Genomic DNA, 21,754 nt, shown 5'->3' with positions numbered 1-21,754 from the left:
TACCTACAGCTGGCATAGATCTCTCAGTCCTTGAAGCAGGGGTCAGGGGCCTCTGACCTCCCAGCAAATAAAGCACAACTCCCGGAAGACCTAGCCTGGGGTGGGAGGTGAAAAGGGATGCGATCTCCCCTGCCTGGCCTCAGCTTCCCCATGCTTGTCCCTCTCACAGAGTAGACAACAATCACTTACTTCTGCTGATGATCCATGTGTTTCGAGAAAACGAAGAGCAGCTGTTCAAAGTAAGTCCCAGGAACTCAGGAACTAGCAAGGACATAGCCGGGGCCAGGCAGGGTGGGCCTCCAACCCTGCTCAGTGGGGAGTGTGCCAGAGGACAGATGGGAGCCCTGCACCTGACTTTTGCTTGTTTTGCCACTCAGATGATCCGGATGAGTACCGGGCACATGGAGGGCAACCTTCAGCTGCTGTATGTGCTGCTCACAGATTGCTATGTCTACCTGCTCCGGAAAGGTGCCTGCCACCCCAGGCCAAGAGCGGGTTGAGGTTGAAAACCCTTCCCCCTCCCCCCCACCCCTACTAACCCCCTTACTTACTATGTAGAATGTGGTATTGAAAAGGTACCTGAGGAAGTATTGCTAGCTGAGCCTGGGGGCCTGCCTTCAGTGAACACGCCCTGTCACTCTGCTACCCTGTCATTTCAAATTGCAGAGCAAGGAGGGGTCGTCTCTGTGAGAGAGCCAGGTCTTAGAAAATGGGGCCAGGGGAGGGAAGAGACCAGCGGGGGGTAATAGGCATTGGGGTCTCCTCTCTCAGGGGCCACAGAGAAGCCATACCTGGTGGAAGAGGCCGTTTCTTACAATGAACTTGACTATGTGTCGGTGAGTGCAGGCTCCACAGTTGGTGTACCTACCTATGGTACAGGACTTCCCGGGCCACCTACCCTTAGAGCTACAGAGCAAGGCTCATCCCGGGGTTGGGCCCCAGCATGACTCAGAGAGGCTTCTATACATATGCTGGGGACAAGAGCCAAGTGTGAGGTCACCTCTTCCTGCACCCCTAACTCATGCTGGGCAGCAAGCCTAAGGCCTCACTGGTGATGACTCCAGGGTGTGCTTCCTCCCTCCCTAGTCCTGGCCAGCACTTAGTCTGGCCAGCACTACCTCTTCTGCCAGGCAGCGGCCAAGCCCTTTGTGGTTTCTGGCAGGTCGGTCTCGACCAACAGACGGTGAAGCTGGTGTGCACCAACCGCAGGAAGCAGTTTCTGCTGGACACAGCTGACATGGCCCTGGCTGAGTGAGTGTTGGCCCCACCCCTTAGCAGGACAGAAGAACCAGCATCAGCCTTTGGCATGGTCCTGGCTGGGATGGAGGGTGGAAAGTGGGAGACACAGTAGAAAACAAAACTTGCAGTCTAGTCAGAGAGGCAGGAAAGTGGACAGTCATTGACTGACCAACCTGTGTGTCTGCCCAGCTGACCTCAGCCTTCTCATGAACACAGGGGAAGGGGCTGGTATGAGTTATCTGACAGGAAGGAGGGTACAGAGCCATGCGTGCCCTCAAATACCTACATGTGAAAGGTGGTGAGATCATAGCATCGTGCTGCCTACAGGGCCATCAAATCCTGCTGAACAGCACCTTGTCCTGTCTTCCTTCATTGTGAAGGCCGCTTTGACCATTCTGGTCACCATTCAGTGACCATGGACTCCTGCCACATCACTGCCCCGCCACTGTCCTGATACTGCTTCCAGCTAGGCCCTTCCCCCAAGTTTCTCTGACCCCTCCAGGCCAGGAGCTCTTAGGAGAAAGCCCTATCCATTTGAGGGACCAGCCCTAGGCCTCTGACTGCTAACCCCTCTTCCTTGCACAGGTTCTTCTTGGCCTCTCTGAAATCAGCCATGATCAAAGGCTGTCGGGAACCACCATACCCCAGCATCCTGACAGATGCCACTATGGAGAAACTGGCGCTAGCCAAATTTGTGGCCCAGGAATCCAAGTGTGAGGTCGGCAGCTGGGGAGGAAACTGGGGTGCAGTCTGCAAAGACCATGGTTGTCCAGCCTTGGTTTGGGGCTAAGTGATGCAAATGGTGTCTTTAGCTTATCTAGCAACAGCCCGGAAGGGATTGTCCTCCCCTGGGCCCTGCCTACCTGCCTACTTGGGTGTGTCCGATGGTTAAACACAAGGCTGTCGAGTGACTGCTCCTGCTGCAGAGGAGCTGAGTCCTGGACCAGCACAAGCCTGGCCGAGGCTTCACCTGCTTTTATCTGCTGTTCTTGCCCGCAGGCATCCACTGTGACCGTGCATTTCTATGGGCTTGTGCACTGGGAGGACCCCATGGATGAATGCCTGGGTCCCATGCCTTGCCACTGCTCACCCCTTGAAGGTGCCGTCACCAAAGAAGGCATGATGCACTACAAGGCAGGCACCTCCTACCTGGGCAAGGAGCACTGGAAGACTTGTTTTGTGGTGCTCAGGTGGGAACCCTGGTGGACAGCCCAAGGTTTTGATGCTCCAGTCCCCAGCAGGGATCTCTGGGGCAGGTCGCAGGAGGGGATGAGGGAGATGCCTCCCTTCACGGGGATTTGGGGTGGATACCTAGTATGGTGGAGTGTCTCTGTAAGGCCAGTCATCTCTGAGCCCAGGCATCCATGGTGCCTCAGTGCCACTGATGGCCCATCAGCTGTCCCAGGTTTGTTGAGGGGCAGCATTCTCTGCCCCTCACCCTCTCTTCCATACAAAGTGGGCTCCTGGCTTCCTTTGCCTCTGGGGTTCCCAGCCACAGTTTGTGGGGGATCCCTGGGGTCTGGCCCCCAGTTCCTTGGCTAGACCTCACCTGTGGTATTGTGCCCCCACAGCAATGGGATCCTCTACCAGTACCCAGACCGCACTGATGTCATCCCCCTGCTCTCAGTGAACATGGGGTGAGTGTCCCAGGAGATGGGGTGCTGAACATGAGTCCTGCTGGAGTTCAGGGCTTGACCTGAGCCTGAGGCATAGAGCTCCTACTTTCATATTTGGGATGGTTCTCCCCTGCCAGTTCAAACTCTGTCTCTAGCCCCACACCCCCTCGAGAAGACCCGACTAATGCCCAGGGGTTTGCCAAGCTCTGAAGCTATGAGGAGTCACGGAGGGAGGATGGAGGGTGGGCAGTCCCCTCTATGGAAGCTCCTGTCCTGTGGGAGACAGGCCCCTGGAGGAAGTGTGGTAAGTTCTGAGCAGGTGGGGCTGAGCTAATTTGCACCCTTGGCTATGTGAGTATCTATAAGGAGCTTGATGGTTCTGGAGATAAAAGGTGTTACCCAGAAAGGGTGGGGCTGACAAGCATCTGTGAGCCTAATGAGAACCAGAGGCAAGCCCTGAGTTTGCAGGCCTCTACCCAACCCCAGGGGCTCCCACTCCAGCCACTCTTGCCTACTCGATCCCGTTTCACCCTCCTCCTCTGGCCCAGGGGGGAGCAGTGCGGTGGCTGCCGGAGATCCAACACCACGGATCGGCCCCACGCCTTCCAGGTCATTCTTGCTGACCGGCCCTGCCTGGAGCTGAGCGCTGACAGTGAGGCTGAGATGGCCGACTGGATGCAACACCTCTGCCAGGCCGTGTCAAAAGGGGTGAGCACTTCTGCCTCCACTGTTCACCTAGCCTGCCACCTACCCAGGACCCCAGTGTCCCCACCAAAACTCACACCAGTCATGGAGCAGACTGGGAGGACCAGGATGGGGACCTCCAAGGACAGGCTCTGGAGTGCAGGGTGACCTGTGGCTTGGACCACTCCTACCTACACCTATGGGCAGAGCCTGCCAGAGCCCTGGAGGGAGGGTAAGTGCTGCTGCAGACCACCCTACGGAACATAGCCTGCCTGTCTCGCCCCGACCAATGCCCAGGTCATTCCCCAGGGACTTGCTCCCAGTCCCTGTGTCCCCTGCTGCCTGGTGATCACCGAGGACCGCCTCTTCACATGTCACGAGGATTGCCAGACCAGCTTCTTCCGCTCGCTGGGCACAGCCAGACTGGCCGATGTCAGTGCCGTCTGTACGGAGCCGGGCAAGGAATACTGCGTCCTGGTGAGCTGGTAGGGTGAGGACACAGACCCTGCAACAGGAGGACCACATCTTCCTGCTTACCCTGGGGCCCATTCTCCCTAGGAGTTCTCCCAAGAGGGCCCACAGCTGCCCCCACCCTGGGTCATCTATCTGAGCTGCACTTCCGAACTAGACCGCTTCCTCACCGCACTGAGCTCTGGATGGAAAGCCATCTACCAGGTACTAACTCCCGGGGCCCCAGCTGCTCCCAGGACCCTGGCCTGGCCCCCAGGTCCTGGGACAGAATGTGCCAACAGCTGTGGAACAGGCACAGTAAAACTTAGGGCCAAAGTGGGAAGCCTGTGACGAAAGCTGAAAATAGCACCAGACCTCAGCTCTAAAGAGGGCCTTGAAGCCCCGTCCAGCCAGGGGCAGGGGTTCGTTCACGCTGGAGACGAGGCCTTTGATCACATGTGTTCTGTAGCCCTGGGGAAGCCGTGGACAAGCCTGAGGCAGAGGACAGTCTAGGATAGATACTCTAACCAATAGTGCTGCTCAAAGGGCAAGGCCACTTCCAAGTGGATTTGAGAGCAAGGCCCTTCCAGGAGGGAGGTGGGCAGCCAGCACCTCTCTACCAACTCAGCCTCTCCTCAGAGAACAGGGGGTTCAGCAGCATGGAAGTTGTGTGGAACTGGTGAGGGGAGGCCTGGCTGGGGGCCATGGCCAAGGCAGAGCCTGGAACCCTACCCCATACTCTACATCTGGATCCTGGAAGTCAGAGCCTGCAACCTCACACTCCCTGCTCACCCCAACACAGGTGGACCTTCCCTACAAAGCGATTCATGAAGCCTCCAGCAAACAGAAGTTTGAAGACGCCCTGAGCCTCATCCACAGTGCCTGGCAGCGGAGTGACAGCCTCTGCCGTGGCAGAGCTTCTCGGGACCCCTGGTGCTGAGACAGCTGGGTGGCATTCCAGGCAGGGCAGGAAGGGGAGGCAGGCTGACCAGCAGGCACACTGTCATGCCATTGTGCTGTTCAGGAGCCAAGCTCCGCAAGCACTCTACAACCCATTCCTGCCCCAGGTGGCAGAACTAGTGTGGCTTGAGACAGAGTCTCTCCACTCCCAGGGATCCAGAGCGGGTGCCCAACCCTCTGTGTGTCCTGCCCAATAGTCAGTGACTAGAGATTGCTGGGGGAAAGGGTCTGAGCCCTGTGGGCTCTGCAGACACACACTGTCCTCCCTGGGCCACCACCTGGGACCTTGCATCTGCTCAGGATGGCAGTGAACATAATACCCATCTAAGGAGGAGGGAAAGAACTGAAAGGATGGGAGAGCTCCCTCTTCCTCTCCTGGGTCAGGGGCCTGGGCAGAGGCTCAGGGCCCCCTGGGGTCCTGAGTGTCCGGCCATCCTTGTTCGTTTTTGAACACTCCCAGCTCAGCTGTGCAGGGAAGCAGGAACACTAGGTGTCTGTGCTTCCCCTCACTAATCCACCCGCACAGTGACCTGCCTTCCTGGAGGCCCTGCATGTCCACAGCCCCGCCTGCTCTCCCCCCAGTCCAGCAGGCCTATCAGGATCAGCTGGTTCCTTTTGCTAGGAACAGAGGGGAAGGGCTGAAAGAGGAGCAGAGCCCACCAGCCTGGTGGCCACACCGACATCTGACTGTCCCCTGCCTGGCTGGAGCCAACCCTTCCTGAGTGCTTTGTCAGAGCCCTCAGGGGAAGGGTCAGGTGGTTTGGGGTTTGTTTTTAAAATAAAGTAGTTATATTGCCAAGACTTGTCACTGGCCCTTTTTGAGCAGTGTGGGGGTAAGGAGGTCTCCAAATCTTCCTTGCATTCTATTTTTTTTGTTGCTTTTTTTTTTCCCCCGTGCTGGGGTCTGAACTTAGGGCCTTGCACTTGCCAGGCAAGCACTCTTCCACTGAGCTAAGTCCCCAGCCCCTCTTCCTTGCATTCTAAAGGCCTCCATCATCTGCTCTGTGCCTGATGCTAAGACACACGGAGCTAAATCAGCCTCAGCTGCTTTCATGATGCCCACCATCTGGAGGCCACAGGCACTGGGGATTCTTGGCCTGACCTTACCTACCCTCCCTCATGCTTCCTGCACTGCCACTAGGAGGATAGGCACTGATGGCAAGTGGTTAGAGCCTCAGAATCATTCCAGTTTATGGCCTTTATTTCTTATCTCTATATTGTCCTATCTCTGTTCCACCAGGGGCCCTAAAGTCTTTGGGTGGAGAGGGATGAGGGGATAGGAGGCATGAACAGTAGGGGTCGTGGGCCACCTTGTCCTGGAAGAAGCTCCATGCTAGGCCCCTCTTAACACATCAGTCTTCCAAAGGCCCTTCTAAAGTGTGGGTCAATAGAAAACTGCTCCGCCATCAGCAGCATCACCACCTCCACAGTTCAGTCACCCGAGGTCAATGGCAGTTCAAAAATATGAAATGGAAAAATGCCAGAAATAAATTTTAAATTGTGTACCATTCTGAGTAGTGTGATGAAATTCTCTGCTCCAGACGTGAATCCTCCCTCTGTCCAGCAGATGTGCTGGATGCACTACCTGTCCATTAGTCACTTGATTAGCACCTTCTCCCTGCCCCCAACTCTCAGCCAGTCCCCACGAAACTTCCCCATTGTATAAATGTGCTTAAACTGCAGAGGGTCTGTCCCAAGATCTGCAGTGGATGAAACCGGTACCAAAGCCTGTATACGCTATGCTCTCTATTCGTTCTTATCATAGGTTTCAGCAAACCCTGCGTGTGATTTTTTTCTTTCCTTATTAAGTAGAGAACTTTTACCTTTCCATTTCAAGGAAGCACTGTACAGCTAATTTGGCATATCCAGATTGTCAGCATCACTTCTCTTGTGCTTTGGGGCTGTTATTAAGTAAAATACAGGTCATTTGAACACAAGCAACAAGTGTGGTACACTACCACAATTGATCTGAAAACCAAATGACAAGCACTACCTGCCCATTAGTCACATTTGTACTTCTCCAGTGACCAATGAAGGACACCGAAAAGCACCCTGGATTCTGGTTGTGGGGATAGCTCAGTAGAGGGTGTGCCTGGCATGCACAAAGCTGAAGGTCAATCACCGACACCACCAAAACAAATTTTCTAAAGCAAAATAGCTTTGCAGGGCTCCAGAGCCCTTCTCTACTCTTGCTTTTGCTGAAAATGGACCGAAGCAGGTGGGAGCTAGATTGGAAGACTGAGGCCTGGAAAGGGAAAGTCACACAGGCTGTAGCAGGAGTAGAGATGGGAGCCAGTTGCTGAGTTTCCCAGGCACCCCATGCCAGAGGCCTCCCAGGACACTTGCCTGAAGCCCCAGGTTCTGAGCTGGAACAGGACTAGAACTAAAGAAAGGACAGGAAGACTAGAGGAGGAGGAGGTGCCCCTCTCTCTGGTTAGCACCTTCTCCCTGCCCCCACTCTCCTTCCAGTCCTCAGTGAACTTTCCCCCAGATCCCAGGGTCCAGGCACGCCCAGGGCAGAGGCAGCTGGGATTGGTCAGAGCTTGGAGGAGGCGTGTCCAGGTTGGGACAGACCCTGGTCAGCAGAGCGGCAAAGCAGAGCAGAGCAGGTAGATTTCCAAGATAGACCAGGAGCCACCCAGAGATGAGCCTGGGCTTCCTCGATCCCCAGCCCTGTGGCCCCGTGGGGATGAAGAGAGCCTAAACACCGACACCCTACGCTTGTGCCATGGCCCTACCCCAGACACCACCAGCCCCAGGCACGGAGGTGGAGGAAACAGTGCCTCCAGCTGCGGATTTGGTGTTGGGAGCCTCAGCCTGCTGCCTGGCTTGTGTGTTCACCAACCCTCTGGAGGTGGTGAAGACGAGGCTGCAGCTGCAGGGGGAGTTGCAGGCCCAGGGTACCTACCCAAGACCCTACCGTGGCTTTGTGGCTTCTGTGGCTGCTGTGGCCCGTGCAGATGGTCTGTGGGGCCTGCAGAAGGGACTCGCTGCCGGCCTTCTCTACCAAGGTCTCATGAACGGTGTCCGCTTCTACTGCTACAGCCTGGCATGCCAAGTTGGCCTCACCCAGAAGCCAGGTGGCACCGTGATTGCAGGTGCTGTGGCTGGGGCACTGGGAGCCTTTGTGGGGAGCCCTGCTTACCTGGTGAGTAACTTGTCTCCATCTTCCTCCACCCTGTAACCCAGCCCCTCAGTGGTTCTGCAGCCACCAGGGCTCCATAGCCCTGGGTGGGGTGAGGCAGCCTGGGTGGGGCTGCTCCCTGGAAATCTCTGGCTCAGGCCTGGAATCTGCCCTTGACCCAGGGTACCAGGACCTGACCCTTCTGCTCTGGGGTCCCTGCCTGCTGGTCCTAGAAGGGCAGCAGGTGTCTGCTGTGTGGCTTGGTGTATGTTAAGAATAAAAGCTGCCATTGAGCAAGGGCCAGGAATCCTGGTGTGGGTACTGCAGTCATCTCACTCAGTCCTTGCTTTAGGAGTGATAGGACTGAGGCCCAGACACAGCTAAGGAACTTGTCCCAAGTCCCAGCAGACTCCAGACCTCAACCTCCATCTGCTGCCAAATGGCCCCCAAGCTTCAGATGTGGGGTTGGGGCCTCTGGGTTTTGGGGACACTGTATGGGGGGTGTGTCTCAACGCACCAGTTTGTCCCCTGGCTCTGTCCCGGACCCTTGGGCCCTCTGTTCTCACAGGTCAAGACACAGCTGCAGGCCCAGACAGTGGCTGCAGTGGCCGTGGGGCACCAGCACCAGCACCAGGTGAGCACCTCACCCTCAGAGTCTGGGGGCTGCTACAACTGGCCAGGCTCCAGGCTGAGCAGAGGCTGGCAGTGAGCTCATATTCTCTTCCCACAGAGCGTCCTGGGGGCCTTGGAGACCATCTGGCGGCAGCAGGGCCTGCTGGGGCTGTGGCAGGGTGTGGGTGGAGCTGTGCCCCGAGTCATGGTGGGCTCAGCCGCCCAGCTGGCCACCTTTGCCTCCGCCAAGACCTGGGTGCAGAAGCAGCAAGTAAGAGGCTGAGGGACACCTGTGCCCACCCACACAGACAAGAGTGGGAGGGTCAACTGCCTTCTTCCACACAGGAAAATTCATGGGTGGTAGCAGGTGGGACCCCTTAAGAAAGCTGGGAGCTCTGGCTCTGTCATTGAAGTTGTGACCCAGTCCTTGGACCCAGCAGGAGTTAAGGGTCAGCAGTGACCCTGAAGCTGTGGTGGGATGGTGGTAGGGAACAGCTGGGAGCCTCATCTGCTCCCCTATCCCCAGCCCTTCCATCCCCCCTGCACTAGGGGGAGAGCACCACATGGGTGGGTAGAGGACAATGACTGGGGTCAGCAGTCTGTGCCATCCCCACAGTGGTTCCCAGAGGACAGCTGGCTGGTGGCCCTAGCTGGGGGCATGATCAGCAGTGTGGCTGTGGTGGCTGTCATGACCCCCTTCGACGTGGTCAGCACACGGCTATACAATCAGCCAGTGGACGGAGCTGGCAGGGTGAGCAGGGGATGGGTTGGGGAGGATGTGGGGAGCTGGGAGTACTCCCAACACATGCACACACGCAGCCAAAGGCACCCGGACATATACCAAACACACAACCTGTTCATTGGACTTGCTGGTTGAGCACCTGAGTCCTAGGCAGATGCATAAGGTTTTATTCTTTTTCCTGATAAGGAAATTGAGGCTGAGAGAGATCAAGTGACTTCCTGAGGAAGTCACCCACCCAGCTGCAAGTAGTGGAGCAGGACTGGAATCATGGATTTCCCTGTGGCATTGCCAGCCTCCCAAATGCTCAAGACAAAGGTGTCCATGTGCCACTAGCCATACTGAGCCCCCTAGCAGGGAGGAATGTCTGTCTGAAGGGAAAGCTCCTACCCCCCACTTTTTTTGGTGGCACTCAGGGCTTTGTGCTTGCTAGGCAGCCTTTCTGCCACTTGAGTCACGTCTCCAGCCCTTTCTGCTCCAGTTATTTTGGAAATGGATCTTGCTTTCTGCCTGGCCTGGCCCAGCAGACCTGGACTGCAATCCTCTTACTGTAAGCTTCCCTCCATCACTGGATGACAGACACACAATACCACACCCAGCTGTTTTGCCCAGGCTGGCCTGGAACCGAAATCCTCCCGATCTTAGCCTCTCGAATAGCTTGGGATGACAGGCATAGGCCCCTGTGCCCAGCTATTGGCTGAGCCTAGCAAGAAGTCCCTTTTCTAATGTCACCTCTTAGAGGGCCACCTTTTGTAACCGTGGGCAAGTGCCTTTTCTGACATGCTAACAGAAGCTCTGAGGCACAGGCACTTCATAATGCCAGCTGGGGCCTCCTGGCCCTCACAGTGACCCCTGCCCCATGTCTGTCCCCAGGGCCGGCTGTACCGGGGCCTCGCTGATTGCCTGGTGAAGATCTGTCAGCAGGAGGGCCCCTTGGCGCTCTACAAAGGTCTGGGCCCTGCTTACCTGCGCCTGGGCCCCCACACCATCCTCAGCATGCTCTTTTGGGATGAGCTCCGGAAACTGGCCAGGCAGGCCCAGCACCAGGGCACTCAGGCCTTGTCCAGCACCACACACACACCCTGACATAGTCTGGCACTTGGTCAGAAGACATGGCCACTTAGAGCAGACTCAGGCCCAGGCCCCTCCACAGCTCTGGAAGAGTGTAGACCACTCCAGTCAACCCAGCCCACTAGGGCCAGAGAAACCACTTTGAGCTGCCACCCCTCTGTCTTCTTCCTTCTCTGCCCTGTGTCACTGTCACCCAGAGCCTTGCTCACTGTCAGGGTCATAGCCGAGTGGCTCACCTGCCTCAGCTGGCTTGGTCCTCCAACAGTATGATGGGCAAAAATCTTTCATCGCAAGGAAGCTGAGTGGTGACTCGGGTCTGGTCAAAGTCACACAGTGGCTTGGAAGTGTGGCTCAAGTGGTCGAATGCTTGTCTATAAAGTGTGAGTGAGGCCCTGAGTTCAAACCCCAGTGTCACAAAAAAAAAAAAAAAAAAAACCACACACACACACACACCCCTTTCAGTTAGCAGAGCCAGGGCTGGAGCTCAGCTATAGCTACCCCGGACCGGTGCTCTTGACAAGAGTGCAACTAGCAGGAGCATGGGACTGGGTGTCCCTTACGGGTCATTGTACACAGGAGGAGACCTAGGGCTGTGCCAGGAGGTGGTGGGGTTGCCATGTTTTGTTTGCTATAGCTGCCCTGACAGAAACTGCAAATCTGAGATCAAGATGTTAGCAGGGCCAATGAGTTTAATTTAATTTATTTTTTTTGTGGTGGAACCAGGGCCTCTGGCATGCTAGGCATGAACTCTACCAGTGACCCACACTCCCAGCCCAGGGCTGACTTCTGAGTCCTCACTCCCTGGCTTGTATGCAGATGGCTGCTTTCTTCCTGTGTCCTCACTTGGTCATCCCTCTGTGTATGTCACTAACCTAATCTCCTCTTATAAGGACACCAGCCATGTTGCATGAGGACCCACCCCAGGGACCTCATCTTACTTACCTTCCACAGGTCATTCCCCCATATCCATATATAGTCACACCCTGATGTACTGGAAGCAGGACTTCAAATGGATTTGGGGGGACACAATTCAGCTTAGACGTCATATAAGGGCTTTTATCAAGGGCCTCCCATTTGCACACATCCTGGTGATTCTGACAGGCAGCTCAGTGATACCTGTTGCTCAGACGAAGAGACAGAGGCCCAGGATAGGGCAGCCTGACCCAGTGAGTAGGGCAGATGGGCCGAGTTTGGTAGGGCAACGGCAGATCCTCGGCTCTTTCTCCACAATGCAGCCACACTCCACCACGTCTGGACACCAATTCCCTGGCAGGGCAAGGCCAGCCGGGGCCAGGCAGCCCTCGCCACAACACCTTCCCAGCTATACCCCAAGGGTGAAGAGCTGCTCCTTGGAAACAGCTCCTGGGCACACTCCAAATCAATAAAGTTTTCCATTTTGTTTATTTCCGTGACTCCCTCTACCTCAGCTGCCCCACCCCAGCAACCACACCTGGGGCTTGGCTCTTTCTGGGAAGGAAGGTGGGAGGGAGAATGGCAAAGGTTTCCAGTCACCAGCTCCTCCCACCTGGCCAAGTGAGGCCTGCCACCTAGTGGGCACAGGAGGAGGCCACAGCCCCAAGGCAGGTGATCAACCTTCAGGCTGCAGGAGATTCCAGACCCGCCACTGCCTAAAAGGGCTGAGGCTTGGGAAAGCTGCACTGTCAGACATTGCAGAGCAGCGGGGCAGAGCCTGACCCCAGGCAGGGGGAGACCCCAGACCTCAGGCTGAGAGGACGGAGCCTGACCTCAGGCTGTGGGGAGCCCCTCTACCTTGGGATCTCAGGAGGAGAGTACAGACCTGCTTGTCAGGCTGAGAGAGGGGAGGAACCTGACTTGAGGCAAGACAGGTGGATAGATGGAGCTGGGCTTCAGAAAGTCATTGTGTGGTCACCCCTGAGAAGGGTGAGACGGGTGGACACAAGACTTCAGCAGGGCAGAGACCCAGATCAGCCCCCAACACCCCTTCGCCACACTGCCCACATGGAGAGGACCGGGCAGTACCCTGGGCCCTGAAGTATGGCCTTGCCTTTCCACACCCCTTACCAGTCAAGGCCTTTGTCTCCCCCGGCTCCTTCCCCCTGGCCTTTAACCCTCCTGCCCCTCCCCTGCCCCTACTGACACCTTTGTCCGATGATGTCACTGGGTCTGACCCTGCGCAGACCTAGCTGGCGGCTGGGGCTGGATCCTGGCTGCCATGTTGTCCCTGCTGTCCCTCCCCTCCTGGATCCCAAGCCTTCTCTCTCTGGAGTGGGGCTCCAGCCTCGTCGACAGCCTCCTGCAAGGTGAGCGCCTCCCCCATTCCCACCTGGATCCCGCTCCTCCTCGAATGGGCCAGGTGCAAGGCGGGCCCCACCCCCGCGGCCTGGTCACCTGGCCGCCCCCAGCGCTCCGCCTCCAGGGACACCTGTGGTCCTAACGCCCCTGCACCGCGGCCTCCCTCTCCCGCCTCCCAGGCCTGGTGGCGGCCTTTGGAGTCTCGGTTCTGAGCAGCCTCCTGAAAGTGTACTTCTTCGTGGGCTGTGCCAAGTGAGTGCCCATGGGGCCCCTCATCCCTCCCCAGGCCCCCGGCCCCTGCACCGACCCTGGCCTCTCTGGGGGAGGGCTGAGGGGGACCACCCCTCTCCCGGGATGGTGCCTGGGGCTGGGGATTCCCTGGGTGGCTCTGCTCCTCTGCCCACGCCCACCCTGCCCCCACAGTGACCCCCAGCGGCGACATGAGAAGGAGCGACTGGGGGCCCAGTGGGCCTCCCTTCAGATGGTGCACCTGGTGGGACTCGCCCTGCTCCTGACAGTGGTGCCAGCCCGGGTGGCCGCCCTCGTGGTGCTGGAGTTCTCCCTCAGGGCTGTGTCCACACTGCTGGCTCTGAGCAAGGTTAGAGTGCAGAGAGGGAGTGGGGTCAGTCCAGCCAAGGCCCTGTTGGACCTGCCCTTCCCCCGCCCCCACTGAGACTAGAGGCTGCAGTCTGCTCCCTTGGGTTCTCACTGCCAAAGTCCCAAGAAAATGAAGATGGCTCTGTATACTGAGCTCCCCAAATGCCAGGCCCCGACCTCATCTCACTCAGTCCTCACAGGGCTAGGGCCTGCTGTGATCCCCTGTTCACAGATAAACAGCCAGTGAAGGTGGAGTCAGCGTCTTTCTTGTTTGTTTGCTTTTGTTTTGTTTATTTTGAGACAGGGTTTCACCATGTAGCCCAGGCTGGCCTTGAACTCCCAATTCCAGCCTTTCAAGTGCTGGGACTACAGGAATGCGGTGACACCCGGCTTGGAGTTTGGTGTGAATCCAGGCCTTCCAAGTTTTGAACCACCACCCTCTAGCTATTGGATGGGTGAAAGAAACCATCCCAGTACTGCTCAACTGAAGTCAAGGCTCCCTCTTTGGAAGGATCCCCAAGGTTCCATAGGGCCCCAGCCTCCCACAGTGGAGCCTGTGTGACATGACATTCCCTACCCGGCCACTTGTCCTGCAGGGCCCGGGGGACACAGAGCGACTGCAGCTCTACTTGCTGAGCCAGTACTCGCTGGGCTGTGGACTGAGCTGTGGGCTGAGCTTCCTGCAGGAGGGCGCCCCGCACCGCACACTGAACCTGCTGCTGAGCCTGGGGCTGGCCGCACTGCTGGGCTCCGGCGCCCAGCGTCTGCGCCACCATGTCTGCTGCTTCTATGAGCTGCACAGCAGCCAAAACTACTGTGGGGTCTGCCTGGGCCTGCTGGCCGGTGCTCATGGCCTCCCCAGGCTGCTGGGCCGTGCCCTGGCTGTGGCCTTTGTTGTAGGCGACCTGGCAGCTGTGGCCCTCATCAACCGGGACTTCCTGAGCACCTCGGAGGCCATGCGTTTCTGGACGCCGCTCACCATCTGCTACACGCTGCTGGTCATTTACATGCAGGGTGAGGCCTTTGGGAAAGACTGGGTCCCCTTTTATTGGCATCCTGTCCAGGGAAAAACACCAAGAGCACAGGAGCCCTGAGGAATTGTCACCTGGATTGGTCTTGAAAGCTGGACAAGAGTCCCTGAGTGAGGCATAGGGAAGGGGACTGTGGCAGAGAGAACCACAGGTGCCACAACCCAGAATAAGAGGTGTGACAGCATCAAACAGACGTCCACTGAGGCTGTCACCCTAAGAGCACAGGGAAGGGATGAGGCTGGCTGGGTTCGTAAGGCCTGATCGAGAGCCCTGGGCAGCCAGGTTGGGCAGTGTGACGAGAGACCATTGCAGGGTCCAAGCAGGGAAAGTGATCTGGCCTCTGGGAACAGCCACCTGGCTGCAGTGTGGAGATGGCGTGGGAGCAGCAGGGCGAGGGAGGGAGGTCCAAGCAGGAAGAACAGCAAGTGCAAAGGCCTTGAGGTGGGAATAAGCTTGGTGTGGCTGATGAGCAAAAAGGAGTCAGAGACAGGTCAGGTTGGGGAGTGGGTTCAGGCCAAATCAAGCAGGACCTTGTAAGGCAAGGTAGGGCTTTGGATTTTATTTCAAATGCAGTAAGAAGTCCTGGGAAGGTTGTTAGCAGAGGAACTTCATCTAGTTGACATGTTTGTTTAGAAGGTCACTTCGCTGATTAGTAGAGACGAGGTTATAAGGTAAAGGACAGAAGGGCTGAGAGCGTGATTCAAGCAGTAGAGTGCCTGCTGACCAAGTGTGAGGGCCTGAATTTAAACTCTAGTTCTGCCAAAAAAAAAAAAAAAAAAAAAGAGAGAGAGAAGAAGAACAGAAGCTAGCCAGGTGTGGTGGGGCACATCTATAATCCCAGCATTAGAAGGTAGCGGAAGTTAGGAAGATCTCGAGTTTGAGGCCAGCCTGGGCAAAGGTAGTGAGACCCAGTCTCAAAAAGAAAAAGAAAAACAAGCTGGGTGCTGGTAGCTCACACCTGTAATCCTAGCTACTCAGGAGGCAGAGATCAGGAGGATTGTGGGAAGCCAGCCCAGGCAAATAGTTCTTGAGATCCTTGAAAAAACCCATCACAAAAATAGGGGTGGTGTAGTGGCTCAAGGTGAAAGCCCTGAGTTCAAACTCCAGTACTGCAAAAAAAAAAAAAAAAAAAAAAAAAGCCCACAAAAGCTAGGAACCCTGTGAGGGGGCTTTTCTGAGAGAGGAAAGTGACTGGGACCAGGGTGGGGCAGTGGGAGTGTGTGTGCAGGGAAAGAGAAGACTAAGGTCAACACTGCCACCAAGAGGCCCACCAGGCTCTGTCTTCACCCAGTGGGAAACTTTTGGGGTGGGCAGTGAGTCCTGGGAGTCAGGGCCACCTAGCACCCCGTGGGTCCTTAGAGAGGAGGTGGGGGTGAAGGAGGGCAGTCAGGGAAGCAAAGTCTGGCATTGGGAGCCGGACAGGGAGCTGAGATGTCCAGGTACTGGGCCAGCACTGACAGCACACATCCTGTCCTGTCGCATAGAGGAGCAGAGGCAGCAGCAGCACTTCAGCCTGCAGAGCCAGGTGCAGACGGTGCTGGTGCGCATGGGTGGCCTCTTTGTGCTGTTGCTGACTGTGGGCCGCTGGTTGGACCTCCTTGGCATCCTCATCTCTTTGCTGGGAGAGCTCTGGTGCCTGGTGGGCGTCCGCACCCTGCTTGACCTTTGTCAGATACAGGTGAGCACCTCCCATGCACCCCTAGGACCCATGTTCCCTCCAAACAGCTCCAGAGACCCAAGTTTGATGAGCACCAGGGCCACCTCCCTTGGGGTGAGGCAGAGCGAGCTAGAATTCACTTCCTTCCTCCATAGCCAGAGGGTCCTCTGGGTCACTGAGAGGGAATGGGGAGGTTAGGGCAGCACCCCATCCCGCCTGCATCCCAGAGGCCTGAGTAGGAGGAAGGTCCCAGATGTGGAGGTTACTGAGCCTAATTGGAGACTGGGAAGTGTGTAGCATCCCTCAACCCTTTCCTTTCCACCCTTCTGCAGGGATTTCCATCCCGGAGGCCTGGGACAAGGGCAGTTCCACGCCAGCCTCTGTCCTCATCCCAGGGGACAGCCCCGTCCTGACTTGCCCCAGGGTGGACTTGAGTCATCCCAGGCCCACAGAGGCTGACCTGCCAGGACTTGACCTCAGGATGCTGCCTGGAGACCAAGTGGAAGGGCTGGTCTCCATGTGAGACCAGGGACAGGCCCTGGGGGCAGGAGGAAGGGAAGGCTGGGGCTGGGAACCTCAGAGGGTGGGGTACCTGGAAGGGCCCCAGGTTAATCCCTCTTTTCTCGGGGTGGGCAGTGGATGCAGCCTCCTCAGAGCTGCCTTTCCAGGAGGGCTATGGAGATGGAGGGACAACTTTGTTCTCAGAATGGCTTCCCCTCACCCTTCCACAAACAATAAAGAATCCCAAAAACAGAGAGGGAGAAGGGCTTTGTGAGGTGGGGTGCTGGGATGTCTCAGGGCTGGCCCTGGCTGGGTCCCCTGGGAACAGGGTTCCTTGCACAGAGGAGGCTAGGGTGGGCAGGAGTGTGGTACTGAGATGCCAAGGAATGGGATGAGCTCATGCCCTTACACTCGCCTGCAGTCTAAGGCGGACTGTGTCCACGTCCTGTCTCATCCCAGGCTGAGGGAGAGCTGGAGGGAGCCCGGGGTGCTCTTGTGTCCCTTACTGGTCTAAAACCATGAGGATCCTTCCTGTCTCCACCCTGTTCAAGACCAAGATTAGGGAGACCAAAGAGTTGGGTACTAGCTCCTCTGTCTACCTTCTGTGTGACCTCAGGCAAGACACTGCCCCTCTCTGAGCCTGTCAGAACTGCTTCCAAGTGTTGGGTGCATACTGTATGCTGGACACTTTTTTTTATTATCCCATTTCACCTTGCCATCAGGCCCATGAGGCAGGCACTATTAACCCTTCTTACAGATTCAGAAACTGAGGCTTGCTCAGAGACCTTAATTACCTTGCTAGAAGGCACACAGACAGTAAGTGCCAGGATTTGAATGCAGGTAGCCTGACCTCCGGAGCTCAGGTGCTTTGTGTGCTTCCTGCTCCCCTCTTCTACTCAAAGATTGGGGGCTGGGCAAGAGAAACACGCAACGCAGGTCCATCCCAGGTAGGTCCTGGGATGTGATTTCGGCCTTTTATTGCAGGCAGCCTGGGACTCTGCAACAGGCCTGTTCTCCTGACCCAAGCATCCAGCCTCTGGGCATTTTGGTTCCATGGGGACCGAGGACCCCAATTCAGGCAGGACCTTTCCAAGAGAGGCCCCATAGGGCAGAGACACCTCCCGGCCAACCTGCCTCTCTGGGGCTGGAGAGTCAAGGTCGTCCAGACTGCAGGGAGGAGGTGCGGCCTGCATACTGGGGACCAGGCTCTAAGGTATTCCTCCTCTCCACAAAGCCTGCCATAGCCACTGCTCTGCTCTGGGAGCAGTCAGGGACAAAACTTGGGTTTGCCACTCCCCCACCCTGCACAGCAGTCCTGGATCAGGGGAAGGTGGACCCAAGGCTGGTTTCAGCTCCTTCCCCCAGGAAGGGCCGCCCATAGGACCAGCCTTGCCCAGGGTGCAATTGCCGAGCTGTGGAAACCCTTCCTCAGGACAGAACCCGCACCCGGCCTGGGCATGAGCTCACTTCCCTCGGGACAGGCAATGTGTCCTGTCTGGAGGAAATGGCTCAGTTGGGTGGGCACAAGGCCAGCCCCTGCCAGCCCCAGGCGGGGCTCTGGGTTCCAACCAGGGCCTATTGTTTTTGCTGGAAGGTGCCCCAGCTTCTCAGCCCCTGGCACAGCCCAGGACCCATTGAGGACAGGCTGCGAGTGACAGGACTCAACTGTTCTTTCCTTTTTATGGGCATAAAGACAGTTTTCCCAACAAAAATAGGGGCGCTTAGGCTAGAATGAGATTATTTTCTTATCAAATTATTTTTATGAGAATTAGTTCATGTCTGACAAGGGTATAAAAATTAGGTCACTCTGGGCTGGAGGTGCAGCTCAGTTGTAGAGCCTGGGTTCTGCCAAATGAAGAAAAACCGGCTTTAGGGCCAGAAGGCACAGTGCAGCCTGAGACTCAGGATAGCTTTTTTTTTTTTTTTGTGCTAGGTAGGCACTCTACCACTTGAGCTACTCCACCCACCAGCTCTTTTCTTTTGTGATGAATTTTTTCAAGATAGGGTCTCAAGAACTATTTGTGTGGGGCTGGTTTTGACCATTGATCCTCCTGATTGCTGCCTCCTAGCTAGGATTACAGATTTGAGCCACTGGTGGCGCCCAGCTTTTTTTTTTTTTTTAAATAGCAGTGGGAATAGAATCCAGGGCCTCCTGCTACCACTTGAGCTCCTTTGGGAGTCCTTTGGGGTTTTTGGTATTTTTTTCTTTTTTGGTGGTACTAGGGTTTGAATTTAGGCCTTCACAAGCTTGAACTACGCCTCCAGCCCTTTTGCTCTGGTTACTTTAGAGATAAGGTCTCACTTTTTGCCTGTGCTAGCTTTGAACTTTGGTCCTCAGCTCTCAGCCTCCTAAGTAGGTAGGACTATAGGCTTCAGCCACTGATGCCTAGCCCTTTCATGACTCTGTATTTTGTTTTTGAGATAGGGTCTTGATAATTTTGCTTAGGCTGGCCTTGAACTCAAGATTTTCCTGCCTCTGTCTCCTGAGTATCTGGGATTTCAGGCATGTATTATCACACCTGACTTTCAGACTAATTCTTTCACAGAGATCATTAGAACAGAAATCCAGAGCTCCAGGTGCAAGGTCCTGGAGTTGGGAACTTCATCTTACAGAGGTGGAAGGCTCGGGGTGTGGCTTGGTGGTAGAGGGCTTACCTAGCAGGCATTAGGCCCTCGGTTTGATGAGCGCTGCAAACAATAAAATGAAGCAATGGGAGACCAGGGTCCCAGTCCCTGCTTACAACAGGTGGTGACCCCGGGGCAGCTGGGACTAGGTCGAGCCTGGCTCCCTCTCCTGCCCCCTCCCTGGCTTTTCTGAGCTATGGTATTGCCCTGCTGGGTGTACTGCATCCCTTTCCCTGAATGATTTATTTATTTATTTATTTATTTATTTATTTATTTATATTGTTTTATTATTCACATGTGCATACAAGGCTTGGGTCATTTTTTCCCCCTGCCCCCACCCCCTCCCTTACCACCCACTCCGCCCCCTCCCTCTCCCCCCCACCCCCTCGATACAAGGCAGAAACTATTTTGCCTTATCTCTAATTTTGTTGTAGAGAAAGTATAAGCAATAATAGGAAGGAACAAGGGTTTTTGCTGGTTGAGATAAGGATAGCTATACAGGGAGTTGACTCGCATTAATTTCCTGTGCGTGTGTGTTACCTTCTAGGTTAATTCTTTTTGATCTAACCTTTTCTCTAGTACCTGTTCCCCTTTTCCTATTGGCCTCAGTTGCTTTTAAGGTATCTGCTTTAGTTTCTCTGCATTGAGGGCAACAAATGCTAGCTAGTTTTTTAGGTGTCTTACCTATCCTCACATCTCCCTTGTGTGCTCTCGCTTTTATCATGTGCTCAAAGTCCAATCCCCTTGTGTTTGCCCTTTCCCTGAATGTTAAGCCAGAAGTCAGCACCGTATATCTGCTAGAGCCAAGCACCTTGCAGGCTTGGAGGACAATGAGATGAATCTTGTGCACAGCACTGGCCTGGAGAGATCACCCTCCAGGGAGAGTGACATCAAATGGCTACTAGTGCTGCTGAGCCAAGTGAAGCTGGGCAAAGGGCTAGAAGGCTAGGAAAAGGCTATTTGTTATCTCTGGCTGCATAACAAATACTACCCCTCCCCAGCAGTCAAACCACAGGCCTTTATCACCTCGCTTTCTCTGTGGGTCAGGAATACTAGTGCTGCTCAGCTGTCCTCTGGCTTAGGGTCTCTCATGGGCTATAGTCAAGTGTTTAGCCAGGATAGGGGCGTCCTCCACTTTTTACCATGTGGGCTCCTCATAGGACAGCTCATAGCAAGGCAGCTGGGTTCCCTCAGAGAGCAAGGGACAGAGAGCAAGACATGATACACTTTGGACACTGTGTTACCAGTATCCAAACTGACATCCTGTTATTTTTGCCACATTGTACTATAAGCAAATCACTAGGAGGGTCTTAGTAAGAGGGTGAATCTCAGAAGGTGGGGATCCTGGGGGACAGTTAGAAGCTGCCTTCCACAGAGGATTTCTTTAAGGAGAGGGACGTTTGAGCAGAGAGCTGCATGTCCTAAGGCAGTGAGGGCAAGAAGCCAAGGCAAGAACATCCCAGTCCTAGAGAACAGCATGTGCAAAGGCCCTGAGGCAGGAGAGTCCCAGGTATGTTTGAGGAGCCTCACAGAAGAGGGCAGCCGCAGAGCAGGGCAGCGCTGACCACTAAGGGTGATGGTGAGGGTTGGGTAGAAACCAATGGGTGGTTTAGCACAAGAAAACAACAAAATCCGATGTGTACATTTACAGGATTAATCTCATTGCTGTTTTTATTTATTATTGTATTTATTTATTTATTTTGGCAGCACTAGGGTTTGACATCAGGGCCTCTTACTGCTTGAGCCATTCTACCAGTCCTTTTTTGTGATGGGTTTTTTCTAGATAGGGTCTCACAAACTATTTGCCTGGGGCTGGCTTCAAGCCTTGATCCTCTTGATCTCTGCCTCCTTTCTAGCTAGGATTACAGGTGTGAGCCACTGGCGCCAGACTCACTGATGCTTCTAGAAAAGATGCTTAGAAACGGACAAACGAGTTTGGAGTAGCCCAGGTGAGAGGATGGCTCCTAACCTAAGTGGGCAGACTGAAGCCAGAGAGTCTGGAGTAGTCCGAGGTGCTGAGAAAGCATTGGCATGTTTGGAGCAGAGGGGCCAAGGGCACATTGGCTGTAGCTGGATCACACAGGGCCTGGTAAAGGGCTTGGTGTCCCCCCAAGAGCAGCTGGAGCTATAGAGAGCTGTACACAGGGCAAAAAATGTCAGGTGCCACTTAGGGAGAGAATCTGGCTGGAGAGTGGATTGTTGAGAAAAGCAGGGGTCAGAAAGGGTCAAGTGTCAAGAGCCCTTGGGAAAAAGAACAGGGCGTTCTCGTGAGAGTAGACCCTTACTTGGAAGGCAGCTGTGCTCACCACCATATTACCAACGCCTCCTGGACCCTTACTTGGAAAGAGAAAGGAAAGTACAATTAGTTGCTGGAGTCACAGAGGTTTAGGTCCATTCTCCTGACTCTTTTGGGGCACTTTGCCCCAAAATGCCTAATAGAAGCTGGCTTCCTTTGCTGCCTATAACACTCTGTAACTCCCAGCAACCCCAGCTCTCCCAGGGCCCTCCCAGATTCTCACTGTGTGCTCTTCCCAGTGAGCTGGCCTCGGCTTAGAGAGAGCTGGGAGGCCAGCA

At 55.4% G+C, this 21,754-nt stretch overlaps 3 protein-coding genes across 5 annotated transcripts in view; all 3 read left to right on the top strand.

The window, feature by feature from the left end:
• Plekhm2 (pleckstrin homology and RUN domain containing M2) overlaps positions 1-6,459 on the top strand; it is a 36,219-nt gene extending 29,760 nt beyond the window's left edge. For all 3 annotated transcript variants that reach the window (XM_020173227.2, XM_020173226.2, XM_074081276.1), the window contains 11 exons: positions 170-239; positions 378-468; positions 772-836; positions 1,163-1,251; positions 1,825-1,957; positions 2,239-2,429; positions 2,811-2,876; positions 3,404-3,563; positions 3,837-4,016; positions 4,098-4,214; positions 4,792-6,459. In XM_020173227.2, the coding sequence (XP_020028816.1) occupies positions 170-239; positions 378-468; positions 772-836; positions 1,163-1,251; positions 1,825-1,957; positions 2,239-2,429; positions 2,811-2,876; positions 3,404-3,563; positions 3,837-4,016; positions 4,098-4,214; positions 4,792-4,929 (1,300 nt within the window). In that variant the 3' untranslated portion in view covers positions 4,930-6,459. The remainder of the gene's footprint in view (positions 1-169; positions 240-377; positions 469-771; positions 837-1,162; positions 1,252-1,824; positions 1,958-2,238; positions 2,430-2,810; positions 2,877-3,403; positions 3,564-3,836; positions 4,017-4,097; positions 4,215-4,791) is intronic.
• A 1,036-nt stretch (positions 6,460-7,495) lies between these two features.
• Slc25a34 (solute carrier family 25 member 34) lies at positions 7,496-11,898 on the top strand. The gene is made up of 5 exons (XM_020173225.2): positions 7,496-8,097; positions 8,642-8,707; positions 8,804-8,956; positions 9,302-9,436; positions 10,298-11,898. Exons 1-5 carry the CDS (start codon positions 7,678-7,680, stop codon positions 10,508-10,510), a joined length of 987 nt encoding a protein of 328 aa, XP_020028814.1. The 5' UTR covers positions 7,496-7,677; the 3' UTR covers positions 10,511-11,898.
• Positions 11,899-12,030: 132 nt separating this feature from the next.
• Tmem82 (transmembrane protein 82) lies at positions 12,031-18,679 on the top strand. Its single transcript, XM_020173224.2, has 6 exons — positions 12,031-12,777; positions 12,949-13,021; positions 13,193-13,367; positions 13,963-14,380; positions 15,882-16,075; positions 16,387-18,679. The coding sequence occupies exons 1-6, from the start codon at positions 12,690-12,692 to the stop codon at positions 16,465-16,467; spliced, it is 1,029 nt and encodes a 342-aa protein (XP_020028813.2). The 5' UTR covers positions 12,031-12,689; the 3' UTR covers positions 16,468-18,679.
• The last annotated feature ends 3,075 nt before the right edge of the window (positions 18,680-21,754 follow it).

Source organism: Castor canadensis, chromosome 7, assembly GCF_047511655.1.
Source record: "Castor canadensis chromosome 7, mCasCan1.hap1v2, whole genome shotgun sequence".
In the NCBI taxonomy this organism is placed as follows: domain Eukaryota; kingdom Metazoa; phylum Chordata; class Mammalia; order Rodentia; family Castoridae; genus Castor; species Castor canadensis.
This window is presented reverse-complemented; position numbering and strand designations above follow the sequence as displayed.